General features: G+C 41.2%; 2 protein-coding genes across 3 annotated transcripts; one reads left to right on the forward strand and one right to left on the reverse strand.

The window, feature by feature from the left end:
• Nucleotides 1-1,230: 1,230 nt before the first annotated feature.
• Nucleotides 1,231-2,868, reverse strand: LOC311019663 (uncharacterized protein). The gene is made up of 3 exons (XM_084019259.1): nt 2,039-2,868; nt 1,825-1,921; nt 1,231-1,741 (listed from the first exon to the last, which is right to left on the reverse strand). Exons 1-3 carry the CDS (start codon nt 2,776-2,778, stop codon nt 1,277-1,279), a joined length of 1,302 nt encoding a protein of 433 aa, XP_083875385.1. The 5' UTR covers nt 2,779-2,868; the 3' UTR covers nt 1,231-1,276.
• Nucleotides 2,869-3,741: 873 nt separating this feature from the next.
• On the forward strand, nt 3,742-9,134 carry gpr171 (G protein-coupled receptor 171). 2 transcript variants are annotated; one of them, XM_084019437.1, is made up of 5 exons: nt 3,742-3,872; nt 6,063-6,245; nt 6,782-6,994; nt 7,155-7,283; nt 8,195-9,134. In XM_084019437.1, the coding sequence occupies exons 2-5, from the start codon at nt 6,075-6,077 to the stop codon at nt 8,705-8,707; spliced, it is 1,026 nt and encodes a 341-aa protein (XP_083875563.1). In that variant the 5' UTR covers nt 3,742-3,872; nt 6,063-6,074; the 3' UTR covers nt 8,708-9,134. The 2 variants fall into 2 exon arrangements, with proteins under 2 accessions (XP_083875563.1, XP_083875564.1); XM_084019438.1 differs by having other exon boundaries at nt 6,785-6,994.
• Nucleotides 9,135-20,837: the final 11,703 nt, after the last annotated feature.

Consider the following 20,837-nt stretch of genomic DNA (forward strand, 5'->3'; position numbering starts at 1 on the left):
TTCCTGAATGTTTTTCTGTATAGTATTTTCTAAGAGTCCAAAAAGTATTGGGTAAGAATGGGGAGCTGACAAACAAGCGCTGATGTATATTATATATAGGGCCCTGATAAGGTCAACAGTGGATTATGGATGTTTTGTGTATGGTACAGCAGCTGAAATGCACTTTATTATTATAAAAACTATGTAAAATAAAATACATGTTGAGGACCAGTCATGCTTTTATTTGTCAAATCGGGGACTCAGCTGTTACACTGAAATGTCCTGATTCACGTTACTACAGTGATGACTTACTTTCCTCGAAAAAAGTCCTTATGTCCATGTTTCTGTCCAAGATATATATATATATATATATATATATATATATATATATAGATGAGGACCTAACACTTGTTCTATTTTTAGCTCTTACTTTATCGGCAATGATACGTTGTGGTTTCTTCGTTTCCTTCTTTTGACAAATGTAGTTATTGTAAGTCGCTTTGGACAAAAGCGTCTGCTAAATGACCTAAATGTAAATGTAAATGTACCGTATATAGATCAGCACACTTACATAGGCTTCTAGTCTTCCTCCTTATCTTTCCATTATTAGGCTGATGTTAGCTCGTGTTAATGCTTTTCTAAGCAAACAGCGAGGTTGCTGTCAGTCAGAGACTTTGGAAGAGAACCAAAACAAGGCTGTAAGCGGCAAGCCGACAGATGACGACATCTAGATAAACCCCCAGCTTGTGCTCACACATACACCGACTGTACAAGGCACCTTTTGTGCACTTTACAAACATTTGAGTATTTAATCTGTAGTTTTAGAAAAAGTGTGTGTTTTGAAAGTTTTATAAATATTTTTTGATTTTGTATACTCTTTTGATTTTGTATTGCTTGGTGTGTGTAATAAATGTAAGAAACCAATCCTGCTGACTTGAGTGATATGTTTGCATCAAGAAGATAAAGGTGTGCCAACTGTAACCTGGCAGGCAGGTTAACTCAATTATCATGACACATGATTGAAGCCAGGGCAATTTGCATGGAATCCCAAAGGTATGGCAGAAAGTACTGGTCATGTTTAGCAAGAAACAAGTGTGGACATTTACTTTGAATTAGTCCACCCAGACAGAGGAAAGAGGAGACAAAAAAAAAAATGTGTAAGCAATGTATTACACAACCATGTTGTCATACCTTGTAACCTCAAACCTTACATAAATGACAAACCCATAGATACAAATGTAATGACTTTATTTGTGGTATAAAAGATTCAAGCAACAAAAAAAATGCCAAGCCACGGCTAAAACAATGGTGTGCGCAGAGGAAAGTTAGCACTTAAATAGTCCGCGAGTGCATCTCTGACCCTCTGTCCAGCTGCATTGGAGTCGGGGGCGTTGTAGGCACAGACACCTGGCTGTGGTATGGCAGATTCTAACACAGCGGCATCAGCTGTCCAGGTGGGATTCACACTCTCCTTCTCATCTTCACACAAGTTATGCAACGCACAGCATGTAGCGATCATATATGGGCTGAATGTAAAATGAAAGTCTCTTTGCTTCATCAGCACCCTCCAACGTGACTTCAGTCTCCCAAAGGCGATCTCGACGGTGGTCCTTGCAGAGCTAAGGTAGACGTTGAATGACTCTTGCTCAGGGGTGATGCATGGGGAATGAGTGTACTCTTTGATCAGCCAGTCCATGAGTGGATAGGCTGAATCTCCCAGAAGAAAATGGTTGATGGTGACGCCGTTGATTTCTCTTGGGCCCTGAAGGAAAAAGACAAGATGGGGTGTCAGTACTACAGTTTCAGAAAATGTTGCATGAAAAAGTACAATGCCAATGGACTTACTTTTGGAAGCAGATGTGCTTGACTAAACAACTGCGACTGCCTGAGGACGTTTGCGTCGTGGGCACTTCCAGGCTGTTTGCAGCTCAGGCTCCAAAACCTATGAATAATAATAACATTCATGACACACAGATAGTTCATTGCACCACAGACAGGGACCGGGGTGAGGGGTAGGTAGCATTTTGTATTGTTTTAACTTTTAAGAAGTTCAACTCACCGATACTTGTCGTCCACCACAGCTTGGAGGACATACGAAGGCCATCCTTTGCGATTAACAAAATCTCTGTAGCCATCTGTTGGTGGTAATATGGGGATGTGGGTGCTGTCGATGCAACCGATGATGTGGGGGATGTGGATCTTCTGCTCGAATCGGCTTGCTATTGCGATTGCTTCCTCTGCAGTGGGCATTCTGATGATACTACTGATGACCGATGACACCATCCCACGGCAGAACAAGTAAACAAGCTTTTTCACCGTGGCCTTGCCTATGCCGAACTGGTTTGCCACAACCCGGTACGCTGCACAATTAGCCAGTTTGTATAAGACAATGGCAACTCTCATTGGAAGCGGGATAGGTGCCCGAATGGTCGCGTCGTCAGGCTTCATAACGTCCGACATCAACCCACACAACTTATCAAAGGTCCTGCGGGTCATGCGAAAGTTGCTCCTCCAGTCCTCGTCAGTATATTCTTTTAAGACAACTCGATCCCAGAAGCTTCTGTCCCTGACCTTCATCCATACAGAACGTCGAGGCTTTCCTTGTTGTAGCAGAGCTCCTGCTCTTAGCAAGTAACTCTCGTTTTCCGCGATAGCTTGTAATATCAACCGCCGACGGCACAGTTCGTGTCGTATCACCGAAACCAAAAACTCGGTCTGTTTGTTCATATGGTCTTCCAAACACAGCAAAATGTCCAACGTGTACGCCAACACTACTCTGTCTAACTCCTCGAACGCCATATTTGTCTGTATGCCGCCAGATAGTTTGTTTTTGTTTTTAAAGTAGCCGCGTACCGGAAGTAGTTCTAACACCGTCTTGTAGAAAGGGCTACAGCGCCATCTAACGAAGCGGAGTCGGCAGGTCAAACCAATTTGACCGCACTGAGTGTGTGAGCCACCTAGCTCAGCAGCGACCAGGCCTCGTTAGCAGCAGTTCATGTGGACCAAACTCTAGCTTGTTTTTCATTGTTTGAACAGTTTTCATAAATCTACACACTTCCTCCTGGCTTTAACCACAACCTGCACGATACTGTGGATTTACAGCACTTTGTTCAAATGCTAAGCACACCGCAAACCTCATATTCAACACAGGATGATTTCAGCCTGGTGACTTTCAAACACACTGATGATTGCAATATTAGCTGAAAGCCTCAGTCGGCATCTTGTTTTAGACGAGTTAGTGAACACGAATACACCGATCATCCATAACATTAAGACCACTGACAGATGAAGTTATGCTGACCCTGACCCCTGTCCACAGACCGATCAGGGTGCCCATGTGAAAGAATTCCACTCTTTTCTTTAAAGAAAATATTGATTTGTGTGAAGTCATATGATATGATCTGTAATTAAAAGTCTTTAACTTGTGTATTGGCGTTTGATGGTAGTGTTATCCCTCTCAGTGCATTCTGAGTGACAGTGTGTGTTGTCGCCATGACGATTGTTCACACTTTGTTCAGGTGACAGACTGCTGCAGTTGTGACTATAATGTTATTTAGCAATCGGAAATAACTGTTGACTCATATTTCACATCTTCACCATCTACACTGCCGTCATTTCCTCCCCCCACACACTGATATATATCTTTTATTTTTATCTTTGTGTGTGTGTGTGTGTGTGTGTGTGTGTGTGTGTGTGTTGCGGGGGTGACGTGGCGTGGCCAATGCTCAGACTGACAACAGCAACAGACAGGAAAATAGCTTCCATCCGTTTGCAGCTTCTGCAGCCCGGAATCAAACACCTCGAGGACCCGAAGGGGGAACCTGGCCAGTCCTCAGGGATCCAACACGTGGTGTGAGGACCTGTTAGAGGACCGTGTAAGTGGACACAGGACGGTAAGGGCTCATTCAGGATTATTTTCTTAAACTTTCACAGACTGATGATGTTAAATATATCAGACGTGAAGCAGGTTCATCCTTCACTCAGTTTGACTGACAGTAACTGAAATAAGTATTAAAACAAAAAACACAGAGGAGCGACAGTTTGAATGTTTTACAGTGGTCGCTGAATTCATCCAAATCACAGCCGTAAAAAGTAAATAAACCTCACATTATAAAATCTGTTTCCTCAACACTGTAACATTTAGCTCCTTATGATTTAGCCTATCATCTTTCAGTGGAATCATTCTGATGAAATTGTGTATCAAATAAATAATAGAAATTGATAATAACAAGCACATACTAACTAACATTTCCCAGAAAATCAGTTTATTTTTCACTTAACTTCTGAAATAAACAAGAAAATACTTTACAAGATGAAAGAATAAAACCATGTGTTTATTTGGCATAGACCATTTATTCATCGAAATTACCAGAAAGCCCATGAGATATATGATAAATGAGGTATGAAAATAGTAATTTATGTATTTGTTTAGCGCTGTAGTAGTACTTTTACTGCATTAAAGAATTTGGGTGCTTTGGTCTATGAGCAGCTTTGTTCTCCTCTTAATTAATCAATTTCATCGTCATTAAACTGTTGTCTCCAGAGAACCAGATGCTTCGCTGTGTCTCAGTGAATCATGTTTGTACAGTTGAATCGTGGTTCCGTTGTGTTTTTTGAGTGACGTTACTGAAAGTTTCCTGATATACGACTTCCTGCTGCAGGCAGGTTTGACCGCAGACGTATCCGCAGCTCAGTTCGCCCTCACGTCTGTCACCTCCTGCTCTGTTAGAACACGAACATTAGGACAGCTCCTATTCTGACAACCGTGCAGCTGCAGAATAATAGAAACTTCCATTAGCTTCTCATATTTAGTTCCCTTTAATAAAAGTAACAAAAGTGTGAATATGTCACATCCTTCCCTGGTGTGTCGGTGGTCATAAACAGTTGTAATGGTTGGAAGCATTCGGGTGAGTCACTAACATTTGTTAAAGGAGCTGCATTTAACATTCAGTGTTAATATATCAGCAAACAACTACTAGTTATGTAAAGATAAAGGAGAAAAGTTTTACGTGAGGAGAGAATGAAGTCACTGTCTGTGTGTGTGTTGTTATCAGAGCTTCTCTGAGCTTCTTGTTGGTTTCTCCAACAAGTACATGCATATATGTGACCATTGATATTGGTTTAAAATGACGACTGAAGCAACGTCTCAAAATGCCCGTTGCCTTCGACTCCGATCTTAATGTGTCGGATTAACGACGCTCTGTGGCGAACAAGGTTCACACACTGAATCTTTTGTTTTAACGTGAAAATTAGTTTTTCTTATTAATGTATGGACTTTATCCATTGAAATGAACTGTGGCCTATAAACTGTGCATTTATTGGGACTCCATGTCTTCCAGACCGCGGTGGAGGTCTCGCAGTGGTCTGGATGAATCCGTTTACTTGCCATTTGTTGAGCACAGATCCTCTTACCACTTTTGAGCTACTACAACTGACTAAAGTTGGTCAACTAAAGCCGTTTTATTGAGTTTAAATTTGCTGTTTTAATCTACCTTCACTCATTTTCAGACTTCTATTATCAGGCTGGAGATGGTGTTATTTAGTAGGTGAGTTTAATCTGCACATCAATGGCGCCACAAATAGTGCAGCCTCTGAATCGCTTTTGATTTGAATGCAAATGTTCGGGTAAGCTGGATGGACCAGGTCTGCACTATATGCCATTATTGTGCACATTATTGTGTACTGTGTTGTTATGTTATATGTATTGTGCTTTGTGCCCTTTTGTGGTCACTTCTACTATCTTGATTTCGTCTTCTAATTTATTATGCCTTGTTAAGCACTTTGTGACTAATGTCTGTGAAAAAAAATAAAATAAAATAAATACTTACTATCTCCTGGTGTCTCTTCCTCCCCTCCCCTCATATCACAAGAAATCTTGTGTTCATGTGGAAACCTTTTACTCAGAAGCTGAATCAGATAAAAAGCTTCTTCCTGGTTCAACAAGTCCAAAAACACTAATTCAGACATTAACAGTAAACTTCTATCTTAGTTTCTCCTGAAAATCAGTGGTATTGATTTGATTCAGAAATCATTTGACAGCAAAACAAGCAGGTGACAGGTGCTTGTTTTTTACTCTGCTGCAGGTGGAGCTCATCATGATGCCTCCTTCCTCCAACTTCAGCACAGGAGGAGGCGAGGAGGGGGAGAATTGCATCGTCAACGACCAAATGGGACCCTTCATCGTCCTCTACATCCTCATCTTCATCATCAGTCTGCCTGGAAACCTGCTGTCTGTGTGGACCTTCATTCGCAGTCCCAGAGTGGAGGTAGGTCCGCTGCTGACTGGCCAAAATAAAAATAGATTTGATATCAGACGAGAGGTAACAGCGTTAATGAACTCATGATGTGTGTAATGTTGGGAATTTGGACAATCATTGATTCTGAAACTCATGTCCTGAGGTAACTTCGGTTGTAATATGTACTGTAAATAAAATTGAATTGAATTAGAAAGAATAGAAATTAAGGAAATATGATGTGACATGATTTCATGAAATGAAATAGGAGGTCAGATGAAACCTGAAATAAAATGTCATCATATTATAGTCATCCAGACCTCTCAGATGGTCTGGGACAGGTCTGCTCTGTGTCCCCAGAGTCAGAACCAAACTGAATTGCTTGTTGTTGAAAGGTGCTATAAAAATAAAATGCCCTTGCCCTACCTTGCCATATAAGAGTTAGGTGAGTGTATTTGTGCTAAAATAAGAGAATTTTGCTCGGGATTCAGATTATAATAAATATAATAAAATAAGTCAACCTGAGATATTATAACATGTGTGTTTAAAAGAGTTTGTGGTGGTTTCAGGAGCAGCGGAGCACCAGCGTCTACCTGGTCAACCTGCTGGTGGCCGACCTGCTGCTGCTGCTCGCTCTGCCCTTTAAGATCCTGAAGGACATCGGGGCGGCCCCCTGGAGCCTCATGGTGTTTCACTGCCAGGCCAGCGCTGTCGTCATCTACATCAGCCTCTACGCATCCATTGCCTTCCTCGCCTTCATCATCACCGACCGCTACCTGCAGGTAGAGCTACATCACAACTTTCTGTATGAATCATACCTGTTCCCACATTGGTGATAGGGGCACACATTTATGTGTAACATAGGATCTTTCTGAGCTAAAGTTACGCAGAGTGTTAATTGTGATGTTGATCCTGGTGGCTGATTGGTCTCATCTCCTGCAGGACAGCCACAGTCCACACTCTCTGCTGCTGCAGGAAGTAGGCTTCGCCCGGCTGCTGTCGCTGGTGGTCTGGATGCTGCTGCTGCTCATCATGGTGCCCAACATGGCTTTACCCATACAGCATCTACAGGTAGTGTAGTACTACCGACTGCAATACTGCAAATACTGCCACTATACTTTTACCTCTTCTAGTGCTGCTTGTTCATGGTTAGAGAGCCCAGAGCATCTGTTTGAAGTTAATGCTAATAATTTATAGACAAAACCAGCAGAACGAGCAAAAAGAATCACAAAACAGCTACAAATATACACAAAACAACCAAAAAGAGACAAAATGCATACAAAGAGATGGAAAACGACTACAATGATAGACAAACCAACTACAGAGACACAGCAGCTTTGTGTCTCCTTGTTTGACTACTAAGACACAAAACAACCCCAAAAGACACTCAAACGACTACTAAGACACAAAACGACACAAAAGAGACACAAAATAATCACAAAGAAAAGCAAAACAAACAAAGCATCTACAAAGAGTTGACTAAAGAGACAGAAAATGACAACATGATACACAAAAAAATCTACAAAGAGATCCAGAACAACTGCAGAGATGCAAAATGACTACAAACAGATAAAACAACTGCAAAAAGAAACAAATCAACTACAAAGAGATGCTAAAGGATCATAAATGCATCTCTTTTAATCTGTAGTTAATGTTCTTATTCAGGACATGTTTCCATGTCTGTTCTCTGGGGTTCAGTGTCTCATAATCTGTCCATGTTCCTAACTGAAACCTGACCCAGGGCAGGTCGGGTCCAGTAGGCCCCTGTTGTATTGGTGCAGGTCTCAGATCCGTGTTTATATGTTGAATACCTGAGGGGATCCAACGTGACCCCCTAGTTGCAACCCGAATAATAAACTGCTGCTCCTACAACAGTGACTCCTTATTCTACTACAACTGCAGCAGCTGTTTCTCATCATTGTGTCCATTTGTAACTAAACTGGTGTTAGGACGGATTAAAAGATGCACAATTGTCCCTGCAGGAGCAGCAATACCTCAGCTGTTCGTCTCTGAAGAAGGACACCAGCCTTCACTGGCATGCCCTCACCATCTTTCTCTGCACAGCTTTGTTCATCAATGCCTCCGCTGCCGTACTCATCTCCAGCGGTCTGGCCCTCAAAAGACTCCTGGGCAGCCGCAGAGACCCTGAACTCTGGGTGGACGCCCGGCGGGCAGCGGGGAACTTGTCGGCCGTGGCGTTGGCCTACATACTGAGCTTTGTGCCCTACCACGTGGTCCGGACGCCGTACACGTTGACGCAGACCAAAGTCATCACAGACTGCTACATAAAGAGGCAGCTGTTTCTGGGGAAGGAGTCAACGCTGATGCTAAGCGTGCTCCACCTTTGCTTCGACCCACTGCTCTTCTTCTACCTCTACACACCATTCAGACAGACGCTCCAAAAGATGTTCCCCTGCTGCAGGAACCAGATGGTCGAGGCTGCAGGGGGATTGATGGATCCTGCAACGTCTGTACATCAGGAGGACGCCATCTAACCACAGACAAATAAAGAACTATGCAAACAGATTTACCCTAGCTTAGCTCAAAGACTGCTAGCCTTAAATACATCTATCATTGAAAGGTTCTTTTACGCACCTAATGAATGTCATGAAACCTGAAATATAGTCGTTTTAACTCCTTTACTTTTAATACAATCGTTATTAAAATATGTAACTGCCTGTTTGATTTCTGTTCTGAGTCTAATAATCTTTATAGGCCTATGAATGTTATTTAATGTACATTGTTTGATAGCTCTGCGAAAACAGGGACATAAACAACATCTATCTAACCGTAATGATGTTTTCTGATGCTGTTAAGTATTGCATTTATAATATTTGTAGAAAAACTGACCTACTGAATTATGATGAGTTCAGACACATGTATGACTCACATTCTTCTAAAATATTTAGATGTGAAATGTAAATAAATAAAATAAAGTTCAGCACGTCATCTTGTGTTTGGAACAGCAGGTGGCAGCAGTGATTAAGGGTTTAGATACTGAGTCCTCAATCAGTTACCTTTTTTTCCCTCACAGCAACATATTTCAAACCATTATCTATAATTGATCTCCGGGAGGAGAACACAAGAACAAGTAGTCATACATAATGTAGACACAATACAAATAATTTGATAATAATAATGCAAGGCTTCACAAATAACCAATCCCCATAGAGCTCCATGCTAAAATGCACAAGAGCTTTGCTTGCGAATCCTAAACCTTTGTTTGTAATTAAAGAGCACGCTTGTGAGCTGGTAATTCTTAGCTAGCTTGGTAGCGTCCAGCTAGATGGGCCGCCTCAGCTGCATCAACCCTCTTTGCACAGATTAGAGTTAGACTTGTGTCCCAAGTAGCCGCATCCTTTCAAGACTGCAAAGGCCGAACCTTTTCTCCGAAATGAGATGATCTGGTCTACAGATGATTTCCTGTTCTCACTCCCCACCCTTTGCCGCTCCCCTCGCCTAGCAACCAGCCGTGGTCAACAACAAAGAGCATGGAAGTGGTATCTAACATTATATGATCAAAATGGAGCCAGAGATCATATTTCATTCTTTTTATTTTATATTACGACGGAGGATATGCTTCATGAGAGAGTTTATTCTGCATCTCCTGCTGCCCAGCCCCTCGTAAACGCCACATTGATTAAAATCTAATCATCACAGTTACGCATTGAATCTTGCGATACGTTTGGCGGTGAAGGATCCATCAGCTCGATCCTCCAAATCTGGGTAAAGCAGGCTGCAATTCTCAAAATTGAGATGTAGCTTGTCACCAAGTTTCTTAGCCTAGCTTGTTAGCCTGTTAGCTAGCCGTAGCTACCTTTGAGGCGGGTGGCAACCAGGTTTCGGTTAAGCTTCCTCGGCTCCTTCCAGACGCCAACTCTTTGCCCATATTTAGAGTTTTTCAGACTGTGTTTTTAGACGGCGACGAGTGAATTTGCTCACTTTGAGTGTATTTTGGACTGCCAGGCTAGCTGTTTCCCCTTGTTTCCAGTGTTTTGCTAAGCATGAGGTTAATATCATATTCTATCTCTATAAATCTATTTCTTTGAATCTGTCCATCTCTCTCTAGACATGTTTTATTCTAGCCTTCTTTCTTGCCTCCGTCTTTCTTTTCTTCCTGTCCTTTTTCAGTCTGACTGGTCACCAAACTGCTACCAGACGAGCCATTTATAGAGAGAGAGGGGAAGAGATGGAGGTCGTTTGGTGTCGTGGGAACAGCTCTAAAAAAAAATACAACACACACACACACACACACACACACACACACACACACACACACACACACACACACACACACACACACACACACACACACACACACACACATACATTGTACACAGTTGCTTCACAAGTGCTTTCAATTTCTGACTCAAGGTCAGTCACATTTCAGTCCTTCCTGCTCCAACACACCCTTTAATGACGGAAGCATTCAGATCCTTTACTGCAGTAGAAGTACTAATACCACAGAGTACGAATACTCTTTAACAGTAAAAGTACTAATATCCAGACAAATAATAATAATAATAAGGAACAGAAATCAAGTTTGGTTGTAATTATCAGCAGGGTCAGGGGTGAAAAATATTTTATATTGCTCCAGACAGTATTAAAATGTTAACTAAATAAACGTAACTTTAGTTATTTAAATCCTTAAAATAACCCCGCATGACAAATCCAACGGAGCTAAAGATGGAGAGAGAGAGGGAATGATGGAAGATGACAGAAGAGAGAGAGAGAAAGAAAGAGAGGTTCACAGTGACTCAGAAGTTGTTTCTATAAAGAGCCTGAGAAATATTAAAGTCCTGAGATGGAAAATACTTTAGACGGTTGTGTGTCTTGAGCCGTCTGACCTCTTTACCGTCTAACTGAAGCTCAGAGGAAATCACAGACAGATAGCTGCTGGTCTCATTCAGCAGATGATACTGAGACGTCTGTTTCAAGCTTCACGCTGGTTTTCAGCTGCCTGACCGACACATCCAATATCTAGTTCAGTATGTTTTTGATGAAGAGCTTCCGCTGCAGCTCCTTCACAATAAAAGCATCCTTCTGTTTGCTGGTGGTGATGCAGGAAATGTTGGGTTTACTTACACTGCAGGAAGTGTTCTTGTTATCTCCATTCAGCCTGTAGGCTACTGTAATGTCATTATGTAAATTAGAGGCTGGTTTGAACAAATGTGGTGCATCTCAGGTGAAGGGAAGTGCATACAAATTACATTTTATATGAATAACTTATAAATACGTTATTAAATACTTTTAAACGCCTCTGTGTGTGGTCTAAACTACTAATACTAGTCATGTTAAAGACAAAACACCAAAATAGTATATTAAATATTATACAAGAGGATGTAATCAAAGGATGTGGATTTGAATGCCACCAGAATTGTTCTTCACAGGCGCCTCATGTTAGTGTAAAATTATGACACAGCTGATTGTTTAGTCAGCTTTGTGATCATCCAAACATTATGAACATGTTAGCATCAACAAACACTCACACACACACCCACACACACACACACACACACACACACACACACACACACACACACACACACACACACACACACACACACACACACACACACACACACACACACACACACACACAGTCACGTCTCATGCTTCTCTGTAATTTGGATGTGATTAGAAGCTACGGACCAAACATTTCCAGTTCACCTGGTTGCCACCGGCAGCTACACGTAGAGGAGGAGAGAGGACATGATGTCTCACTTGTGTCCCCTGATGCTACTCCGTCACGTTGGGCTGAGCTCAGCAAAGTGTCATTTTTTTGGTTTTAGTTACACTAAACTTTAGTCTCACATTGAAAATACTTGTTTTAGTACTATGTCTCTCTTCTTCATTGGCACATCCATGTTGACATTTTCTGAGTGTATTCTGGTGAGGTCTGCAGAAAGTCTGCTTGAGAAAAATATATATCAAAGTATGATGCGAATTATAGAAAACTTCATCTAATGTTGTTGAATGTGTAGATGAAAAGGTGCTACGACAATGAATTCTCTCTATAAAAAATAGCTCTAAATAAAGTTTATAATTGGTTTGTGAGAAGCTCTGAGGTCTTTTCAGGCTCAGGATAATATTAAAGAATTAATAAAAATATTAACTGTGGCTTTAGGACAAAGGCTGCATTCAGTAGTCGTACAAGTTGGTCTTACAAAAATATGAAACTAGGAAGAACAGAAAATAAGTTTGGATATACAAGATATTGTAGGTTGATGTGACATAAAAGATACAAATTAAAAAAAAGAAACACCACAAAAACATTATAAAAGAACAATTCATAACATAGAATGTGAGTTTCTTTGTCCATTTATACATTTTAAACAATTTCTTAAAAATGATGATCTATTTCATTATGTCTCAAAATGCTTATCAAAGTCTGAGGGTGTGGACTGCCCTCCAGTTTCCCACACAGCCAGAACAATGACAGTGTGCATGTGTGTGTGTGTGTGTATGTGTGTTAGTGTTATTGTGTTGAATCACTTGTGGTTACAGATGACTGGCCTCAGGGGTCAGACTGTGTGTAAGAGGCTGCAGAGAGTGTGGGCGTATTAATGTGTGAGTGTGATGACTTGTTCCTGTGATGGTGTGTATGTGTGTGTGAGTGTGTGTGTGCATGTGTGTGTGTGTGTGTTGCCCTCAGGCTGAAACAGTAGACATGAATAAAGACATCGTGAACACACACAGGATAATCATAAACAGTCTTGACTTTTTCAGACACACAGCAGTTAACATGCCTGTGTTATCAGACCATTGGGAGCCACGTCATGCTGACATGTCTGCAGGGAATGTTCACACATCACGTGTGTTCATCTGGTATTGATCTATTACCAATATGAATCATTATGGGATTATTTGGGATTAGCAGTCAGTGTTTATCAGAAATGTAAAATGTTTTTACCAAATATTTGTTAATGAAGTAAAAAGTATTCCATGTTTCAGTGAGATTACTGTCATGTGATTTTCCTTGAGCTCAGTTTCATCTATAAAGTAAAACGTGTATTTTAAAAGAGGCATTTAAAATAATTTATTACATTTCTCAATCCACAAATCATATTATAAATGCACTGAAGTCAACATGTCGCCAGTGTTTACTCTGCCGGAGATAAGCAGACCACATTTACAAACCTCCATTACACGCACTGCAGATGTGTTCATCTGGATGGAGGACAATTCTGCATTCAAGTGACATTTTATGCATCAATTTATAGTGGAAATGTCTTTATATAAAGCACAAGTGTAACAGTGTTCTTGTGTTGATGTGACTCACGATGTCAGCGTGTTCTACCAGTCAAATGTTTATTCTGTGTCCAACTTGATCCCAACTTGGCACCCGACTGGGCAATGATAGTCTCCCGAGATCAAGGCGGCCCACCCAAGTAAAGTGTATGTGTGGGAAACATGCATTGGTGTAATATAATTATTGATTCAACACAGTCATAGTAGCTTCAGAGAGAGGCATCACTCAGCACACTTTTGGGTGTGTCGTTTTTCTAATGACGGATTTTCGCAGTCTAATACTGTAACCAATGCTTTTAAATGAGCAGATTTTTAACGCTTTGAAGCTCTGCGGCCGCACAAAATAGAAAGAAAAGATGCTGATGCATCGCTTTTACTGGAGGTGGCCGAATGCAGCTGCATATGCTGACCTTTGTCATCGAGCATCTTTGACATCGACGCCCAGAAAACGAAGCAAAGAAGCTGATTTCCTCAAATATTAAACCAGTTTCTGCAACATCAAGCTGGAATCCGTGTTCCCCTCAGAACACACCCAGATGTTTCATGTGTGGTGTTGAGTCTCGGCAGTCCGGTCCAGGTCCAGAGACCACAACCAACATCTAGGTCACATCCACCACAGCTGTAAGTGCTTCTTGGCAAATATGAGGGGAGATTAGGCCAAAATGGCTCAAAACCCACACACGCACACACGCACGTGCACACACACACGCACGCGCGCGCACACACACACACACACACACACACACACACACATACTCCATAAGTCTGTAATCAGTAACAGGGCTGGAAAGCTTCTCCTCTCTTCTGCTAATTAAAGACCATAAAACGATCTGAGCAGAATTCTGATTTAATTAACAAAATCTGCTGCTTCAACAACAAGAATGAGACGTTAAAAAAACATTGACTGGAGTTGATCAGAGGCTGCAGAGGACCTGATGATGCACACCTGTCTTCACGTTCACTGATTCAACAGCGTAAAACATTTTGAAAAACAAACTACAGTAAGTTGAAAATAAATCTGCACAACCTAAAAACTATTTCTATATATAATAACTATTATTATTTACATAATGTAACAGATAAATTAACAGATTCAAAAACTAACTGTTAAGGTTGGGAATCAAAGCCTTGTTTAATGGATGGAAGCAGCTTTTTCATTTTTATAAATATAAATACTCTTTACAGGAGTCTATTCACTGTGACTCACCTCAACACGTCTGTCCAACTTTTAAAAGCCACCTGTCTTCTTCCTTCTTTAAACACCCACACACACACACTCACATTTTCCTCCAGCTGATGACCTCTGACCTCTGACTTCCTCTATGTGTTTGTTCTTTTCTCACATTTTTCACGTAAACTATAAAAACAAATATAAAAACCAGTGGTGGAGGAAGTATTCTGATGCTTTACTACAGTAAAACTCAGACCACACTGTGAAAATATTCCACTGCAAGTAAAAGTACTTAATATATTTGTAAAGTAACTAAAACTGATGTAGTGTAGGAAGTTACACAAAATGGAAAAAACTCAAGTAAAGTACAAGTACCTCAGATTTGTACTTGAGTTAATGTACTTAATTACATTCCATCAGGTTTGGAGGTTTTGGGCGCATCGTGCCACCACTCGGCTGTCAGTTTCTCAAATGCCTGTAATGAGACAGCACACAGAGCCAAGATGGCCGCCACCGTGTCATTAGCAGTGGAAATGTGGTCGCTTATTAGAGATGGAATATCAATACGAGCTCCGGTGACTTCATGCAGGGGCTGTTAGCTGATCCACCACACAGGAAGCGGCCGAGACACGGAAACCCAGATACCATGAAGAAGAAGAAGAAGAAGAAGAAGAAGAAGAAGAAGAAGAAGAAGAAGAAGAAGAAGAAGGAGAAGAAAGAGCCAGAAAGTCCTCACAGTGGACGGGTGTTTTATTTGATAAGGAGGCTGCATTCTCATTCTGAGTCCCGCTGGTGATTTGAACCAGATACATGTGGTATCTGGTTCAAATCCATCCTGTATCTTCATCTTTCTCTGTTCACAGCTAAGCAAACACAAACATTTTATAATCATTTAAATTCAAAGCCAACGTCACTTTTATCTTATCTTAACACTGTTTATGACCTCATCTATTAATGTTCATCGTGGAATTACAGCACACAATAATACCAAGATACTTGTACATTGTATATTTGGATTGTTTATATTCAGTACCAGCTGCACGGTGATGTAGTGGGTAGCACTCTTGCCTCACAGCAAAAGGGTCCCGGGTTCAATTCCTGGGTCGGCCCATGTTCCTTCTGTGTGGATTTTGCATGTTCTCCCCGTGTTAGCGTGGGGTTCTCTCCGGGTTCTCCGGCTTCCTCCCACAGTCCAAAGACATGCAAGATGGGGATAGGTTAATTGATGAATCTAAATCATTCACATTCGTAGGTGTGAATGTGAGCGTTGTTGTCGTAGGTTGTTTGTCTCTACATGTCGGCCTTGTGATAGACTGGCGACCTGTCCAGGGTGAACCCTGCCTTCGCCCAATGATTGCTGGGATTGCTCCAGCCCCCCATGACCCTGAATACAGGATAAGGGGTAGACGATGGATGGATATTCAGTACTAAATACATACACCTTAAGGTGACTAATCCAACAATTTTGTGTTGATGCAATATTATGATAATTTTGGAGGCATTTTAGAAGAAGTGTGTCTGGTATTTTGTCCACCATGTTTATATTAATGAGGGTCAACAAAATATGATATAATATACAATATAGACTGATCTCTTATGATATACAATATAAACTGATCTCTTTCTGCCCTCAATGAAGTGTTGTGAGTCCATGAACACAACCATAAAAACATTTATCGTCACATTCTTTTGGCTGTTGCCATCTTGTTTTGTTGCAACCAGAAATGACATGGAGGTAAGTACAACCGAATGCTGAATAAGACATTTTTAGGACCATCATGGATTGAAAACCGACCGTGAACAAGACTAGGTGAAACCTGGCTGGACCATGTGTGGTCCATGTGCTTAATTGCAGATAAGCTTAACTTCTCAAACTGTCTTTCAACTCAAACCGTCTTTACAACCTGCAGCCTTTTAGTCAGTCACCAGGGCGACACTGTTGTTGATGACACGGACAAATCGTCATTTCCTTCCTGTCTTTGTTATTGTGGTATTAGCAGCACCACTGGATGCCATACTGTGATATTTCCCCGTTAATAGTCCGTAATTCACGAAAACCGGTTTCATAAGTCTCTCTCTAGTATCTCCAACAACAACGTATCCAACGAGCCGATTAATCACCTGAAGATGATGATGAAGTTTGTGATGCTTCTGTTTTACTGGGGTGAAGTGAGATTGTTCAGACGCTGGCTGCAGACGTGATAACGCTAGCTACGGCTGCTGTGCTAACTCTAGTTATGTGTGCTGTGCTAACGCTAGCTATGTCTACTGTGGGGGAACTTTCAGGCTCTGGTAAATGGTGAACCCTTTAGCTTGTCAATCCAGCTGTGCATTTCACATTAAGCACTGCAGCAGTGATGTGCGTCTCCGTATCGAGGCGTGAATGCGTCTGTATCTGCTGCTCTGACGACTGTGCACGCAGCTTCATGAGCAATGCCCCTTGTTGACCTCTAGGTCTACCTCACTGGACTGACCACTAGTGGAACTTTATTTGTCAGTTACTAACTTACATACTCAGCCACAGACCCACTTATAGGGCTGGTCCTCTATGGTCCAGCCAAAACACGGACAACTCCCAACCAAGACACCGCCGTGGTAGCGAGCTGTCCATCACAAGTAGCCCCGCCCTAAAGCGTACCCTACTTTATGGTCTATTTTGACTCTAAATGGACCATAATTTACAAAATGAAGAAGACTTAAAACTAGAGATTGAGACCATAAACTTGTTATTACAATGTTTATTGAGATACTAAATCAAATGAAAGTAGAATCATTCATTCATAGATTTCAATGCAATCAGAGAAGAGTTTCCCCCTGATGGTCATTAGAAAGAATGCGGCTTCAAGGCACTTCAGCAGTGGCTTCATTTTTCAAATCCAGAGGTTGCCGCTTGGTCCTAACAGAATGCAACATTAGCATCAGTGTCATTAGGGTCACGTTCTGAAGGATCCAACAGAACCACATCTTCTGCAAAGAGCAGAGATGACCTTCTGAGGTCCCCAAACATGACACTCTCCTGCCCCCGGCTGCACCTTGACATCCTGTCCATGAAAATCACAGACAGGATCAGTGGCAAGGGACAACCCTGGCCGAGGCCAACACGGACGCCGACCTGGTACCTACTGTACCCACGGACTGCTCCTTAACGCCTCTCCAAGTCCACCAAACACATGGAGACTGGAGGGGCATTATGAGTCTCTCAAAATGCTTTTGCTGCTGCAAGTATGTGTTGAAGAGAAACTGAGCCAATAGTGTGCAACTATTCCAGTATAAGTTAGTCAGTCCGCAGCCAACAAACCACCATTACCAGTTTGATTCTGGTAACGTAGCAAGAATGTGACACACTGACTGGAGTCAAACAATTCACACACACCTTCTAAGCAACCAGTTTACCAGTCTGAGTTTTATACTGGACAAACACAACCTGAGGTAAACACACACACACACACAGAGTTCGGAGGGTAATTGTCGGGAGGAAAGTGAGTTTAGGAATGTCTGAGTTTGGAATAACACTGTCAGGAACGGTGCCAGCTCACAACCACTGTTTACCCTCTGTGTGTGTGTGTGTGTGTGTGCATGTGTGTGCATGTGCGTGTGTGTGTGTGTGTGTCCATATTTTTTAGTGTCCATACATTAGTGTCCTTACATCTGCTGCTGTTTGTGTATGCATTCCATCAGTGTGTGTGTGTGTGTGAGTGTGTGAGTGTGTGTGTGTGTGTGTGTGTGTGTGTGTGTGTGTGTGTGTGTGTGTGTGCATTTACCTCAGGTTGTGTTTGTCCAGTATAAAGCTCAGACTGGTCCAAACTGGTAAACTGGTTGCTTAGAAGGAGCAGATGTGGTCAGGAATGTCCCTCTGTGTTTGTGTGTGTGTTTGTGTGTGTGTTTGTGTGTGTGTGTGTGTGTGTGTGCGTGTGTGTGTGTAGAGGTGTAAAATTAAACCTGACTGTAATTAAAGCTATATTCACTGATATTACATGGAAAGAGCTGCATGGAATCTCAACAAGCACAGACGGTAACATATTCATGTATTACAGTATTTATAATGAATTGCAGCTAATTTAGGTGGATTACAACAGTATCTTTCTGTATTTTAAAATAATTGTAAAATACTGTTAAATATTCATGCTTACATGTAAATTAACAGTTAATGCTCAGTTAACAATAAGAAACTGTGATTTAACAGCATGAAACAGTATTTTCCGTCACGGAGATGTGCCCTTCTCAAGTCCAGTCCATGTTTTCAACAGAGCAGGTCAAGTAAAGTTATGCTTATCTCCCAAAAATGATAGTGTCCAGTATTTTATCTGCCTGATTATTGAACTGTTGACATTTCAGATGTGTCATTAGTTCAGGTTACTAAATAAGGCTAAGTGAAGCAAGCTCTGTAGCTAGCTTGAGCTCAATTAGCCATAGGTGTTGCTGACCTTCATAAAGTTGTTTTATTGTACAATTATGTGTCATTATCTTATCATTTATTAATTTAATGTAATTAACTCCACACTAGTTTTCCAGCCTTTCAGTAAATAGTTCTGTAAATATAGGTGGGCACCCTTTGACTCATTTGAAGTCAGCAAAAAGGGTCAAGCAGTAAAGACGATAATCTCTAATACAGTGGCTAAGAGCTATGAGTGAAACCTCCGGGGTACGACAAAAGAGTCACTTTTAAGATTTTCAGTAGTTTCATTTTCGGGCGAGCTAATTTTCAATGGAGTGCAAAGGCATGATGGCGGCGCACCGGAGATGCTACTGCTAACGTGAGTAGTTTAAAAAACCTTCTTTTTAGTAAACTCATTTCATGTTGTGTCGAGCCTTCTTAGTGTTTTCTAGCGATTTTGATGCTAGCATAAGAGTGCCCTTGCACTCAATTGAAAGCTTAAATCTTAAAAGTGACTCTTTTGTTGTAATTATGCATTTACACGAAGGTTTGACTCGTATACGTTCACAAAAGAAGTCTAGATTGCTTTTTGGCGAGAGTTTAACTTGGAACAGGCATTTATTGAAATGAACAGAGACTTAGAGATTGTTACGTTATTAAAGTTAATCGGCAATTTTGTGAAGATATAACTAACTTGTGTTAACTTGTGCTTTTATAGAGCTGACTGTGCAACTACAAACGTGAAGGGACGGGAGGATTTACTAAAGGGACTGAGGGAGGACCTACAATCCCTTAGTCTTTCTTATTTTTATATTTTATTCACTCTTCACTATTCATTGTTCACATGCAAAATACTTGTTTGTTTGTAATAAACTACAGCAATGTTATGGAATGTATATTCTCTTATGTTCTGGGTCCTCAAACTTATTACTTAAAGGTCTGCATCTGATTTTTATTCAAGTCAGAGGTCAGTGTCCTCACCTTATCCTGCTACTTTTCTTCAGTTAGCACAGACAGATAAACAGTGATGAATGCATGTTTTTGTTGAATGTGTTTCTAATCCGCTCTAAGCACTAGAAGGCTAGACATTAGTAAAATACAAGAAAAGTAGAGCTGTGTGTTTATTGTAGTACCTTAAGTACAACAGTGCTATGATCAAAGTATTATAGGTAAGAACATAGTAGAACAAATTAGTTTGAAGAATTTACCCCCATAAATATGTTGAAATATATTTGCAAATTTCTCAAATATTCACTTCAACATTTCAAAATATACTGTAGATAAATGTCTAAAATTAGATACAATTAGTGGCAATAAACAGTTAAGTTGAGTAGTTTCTGTAATTTGACACAGATGTCTTAAGTAAAACTGGCAGGGAAGATTTTACTGCACTTTTACTTCACTTAGGCTTTGGATGCAGTACTGTTACTTACATTGGGGTATTTCCACAGTGTGGTATGAATAATTTTACTACTGCAGTAAATAATATGAATACTGCTGTCCAGAGGAGCCAGGGTCAGGCAGATATAACATGTTGCAGTAATCGGTGACCTCAATAACAGTTCATTCTCCGCTTCTCTCACCTGCTGAGAGGTGAAACTAATGAAACTCAATCAATGTAATGAGTCACAGCTGTGTCTCATACTCTGATTACCTTTTCTGCACCGCAGAGTGAAACTGTTTCATAGAAAGTTTGTTCTCTTGTAAACAGCTGGCAGGTCTCCCCCCTCCCCTGGTGGTTCTTGGACCTCCCTCCCCTCCTCTCCCCCCCCCTCACTCCCTGCAGCAGCAGACGGGGTCGAGTCGACTGGAGCTCATCTCCAAACCA

The sequence above is a fragment of the Eutrigla gurnardus genome (genome assembly GCF_963514095.1).
Source record: "Eutrigla gurnardus genome assembly, chromosome: 10".
Lineage (NCBI taxonomy): Eukaryota > Metazoa > Chordata > Actinopteri > Perciformes > Triglidae > Eutrigla > Eutrigla gurnardus.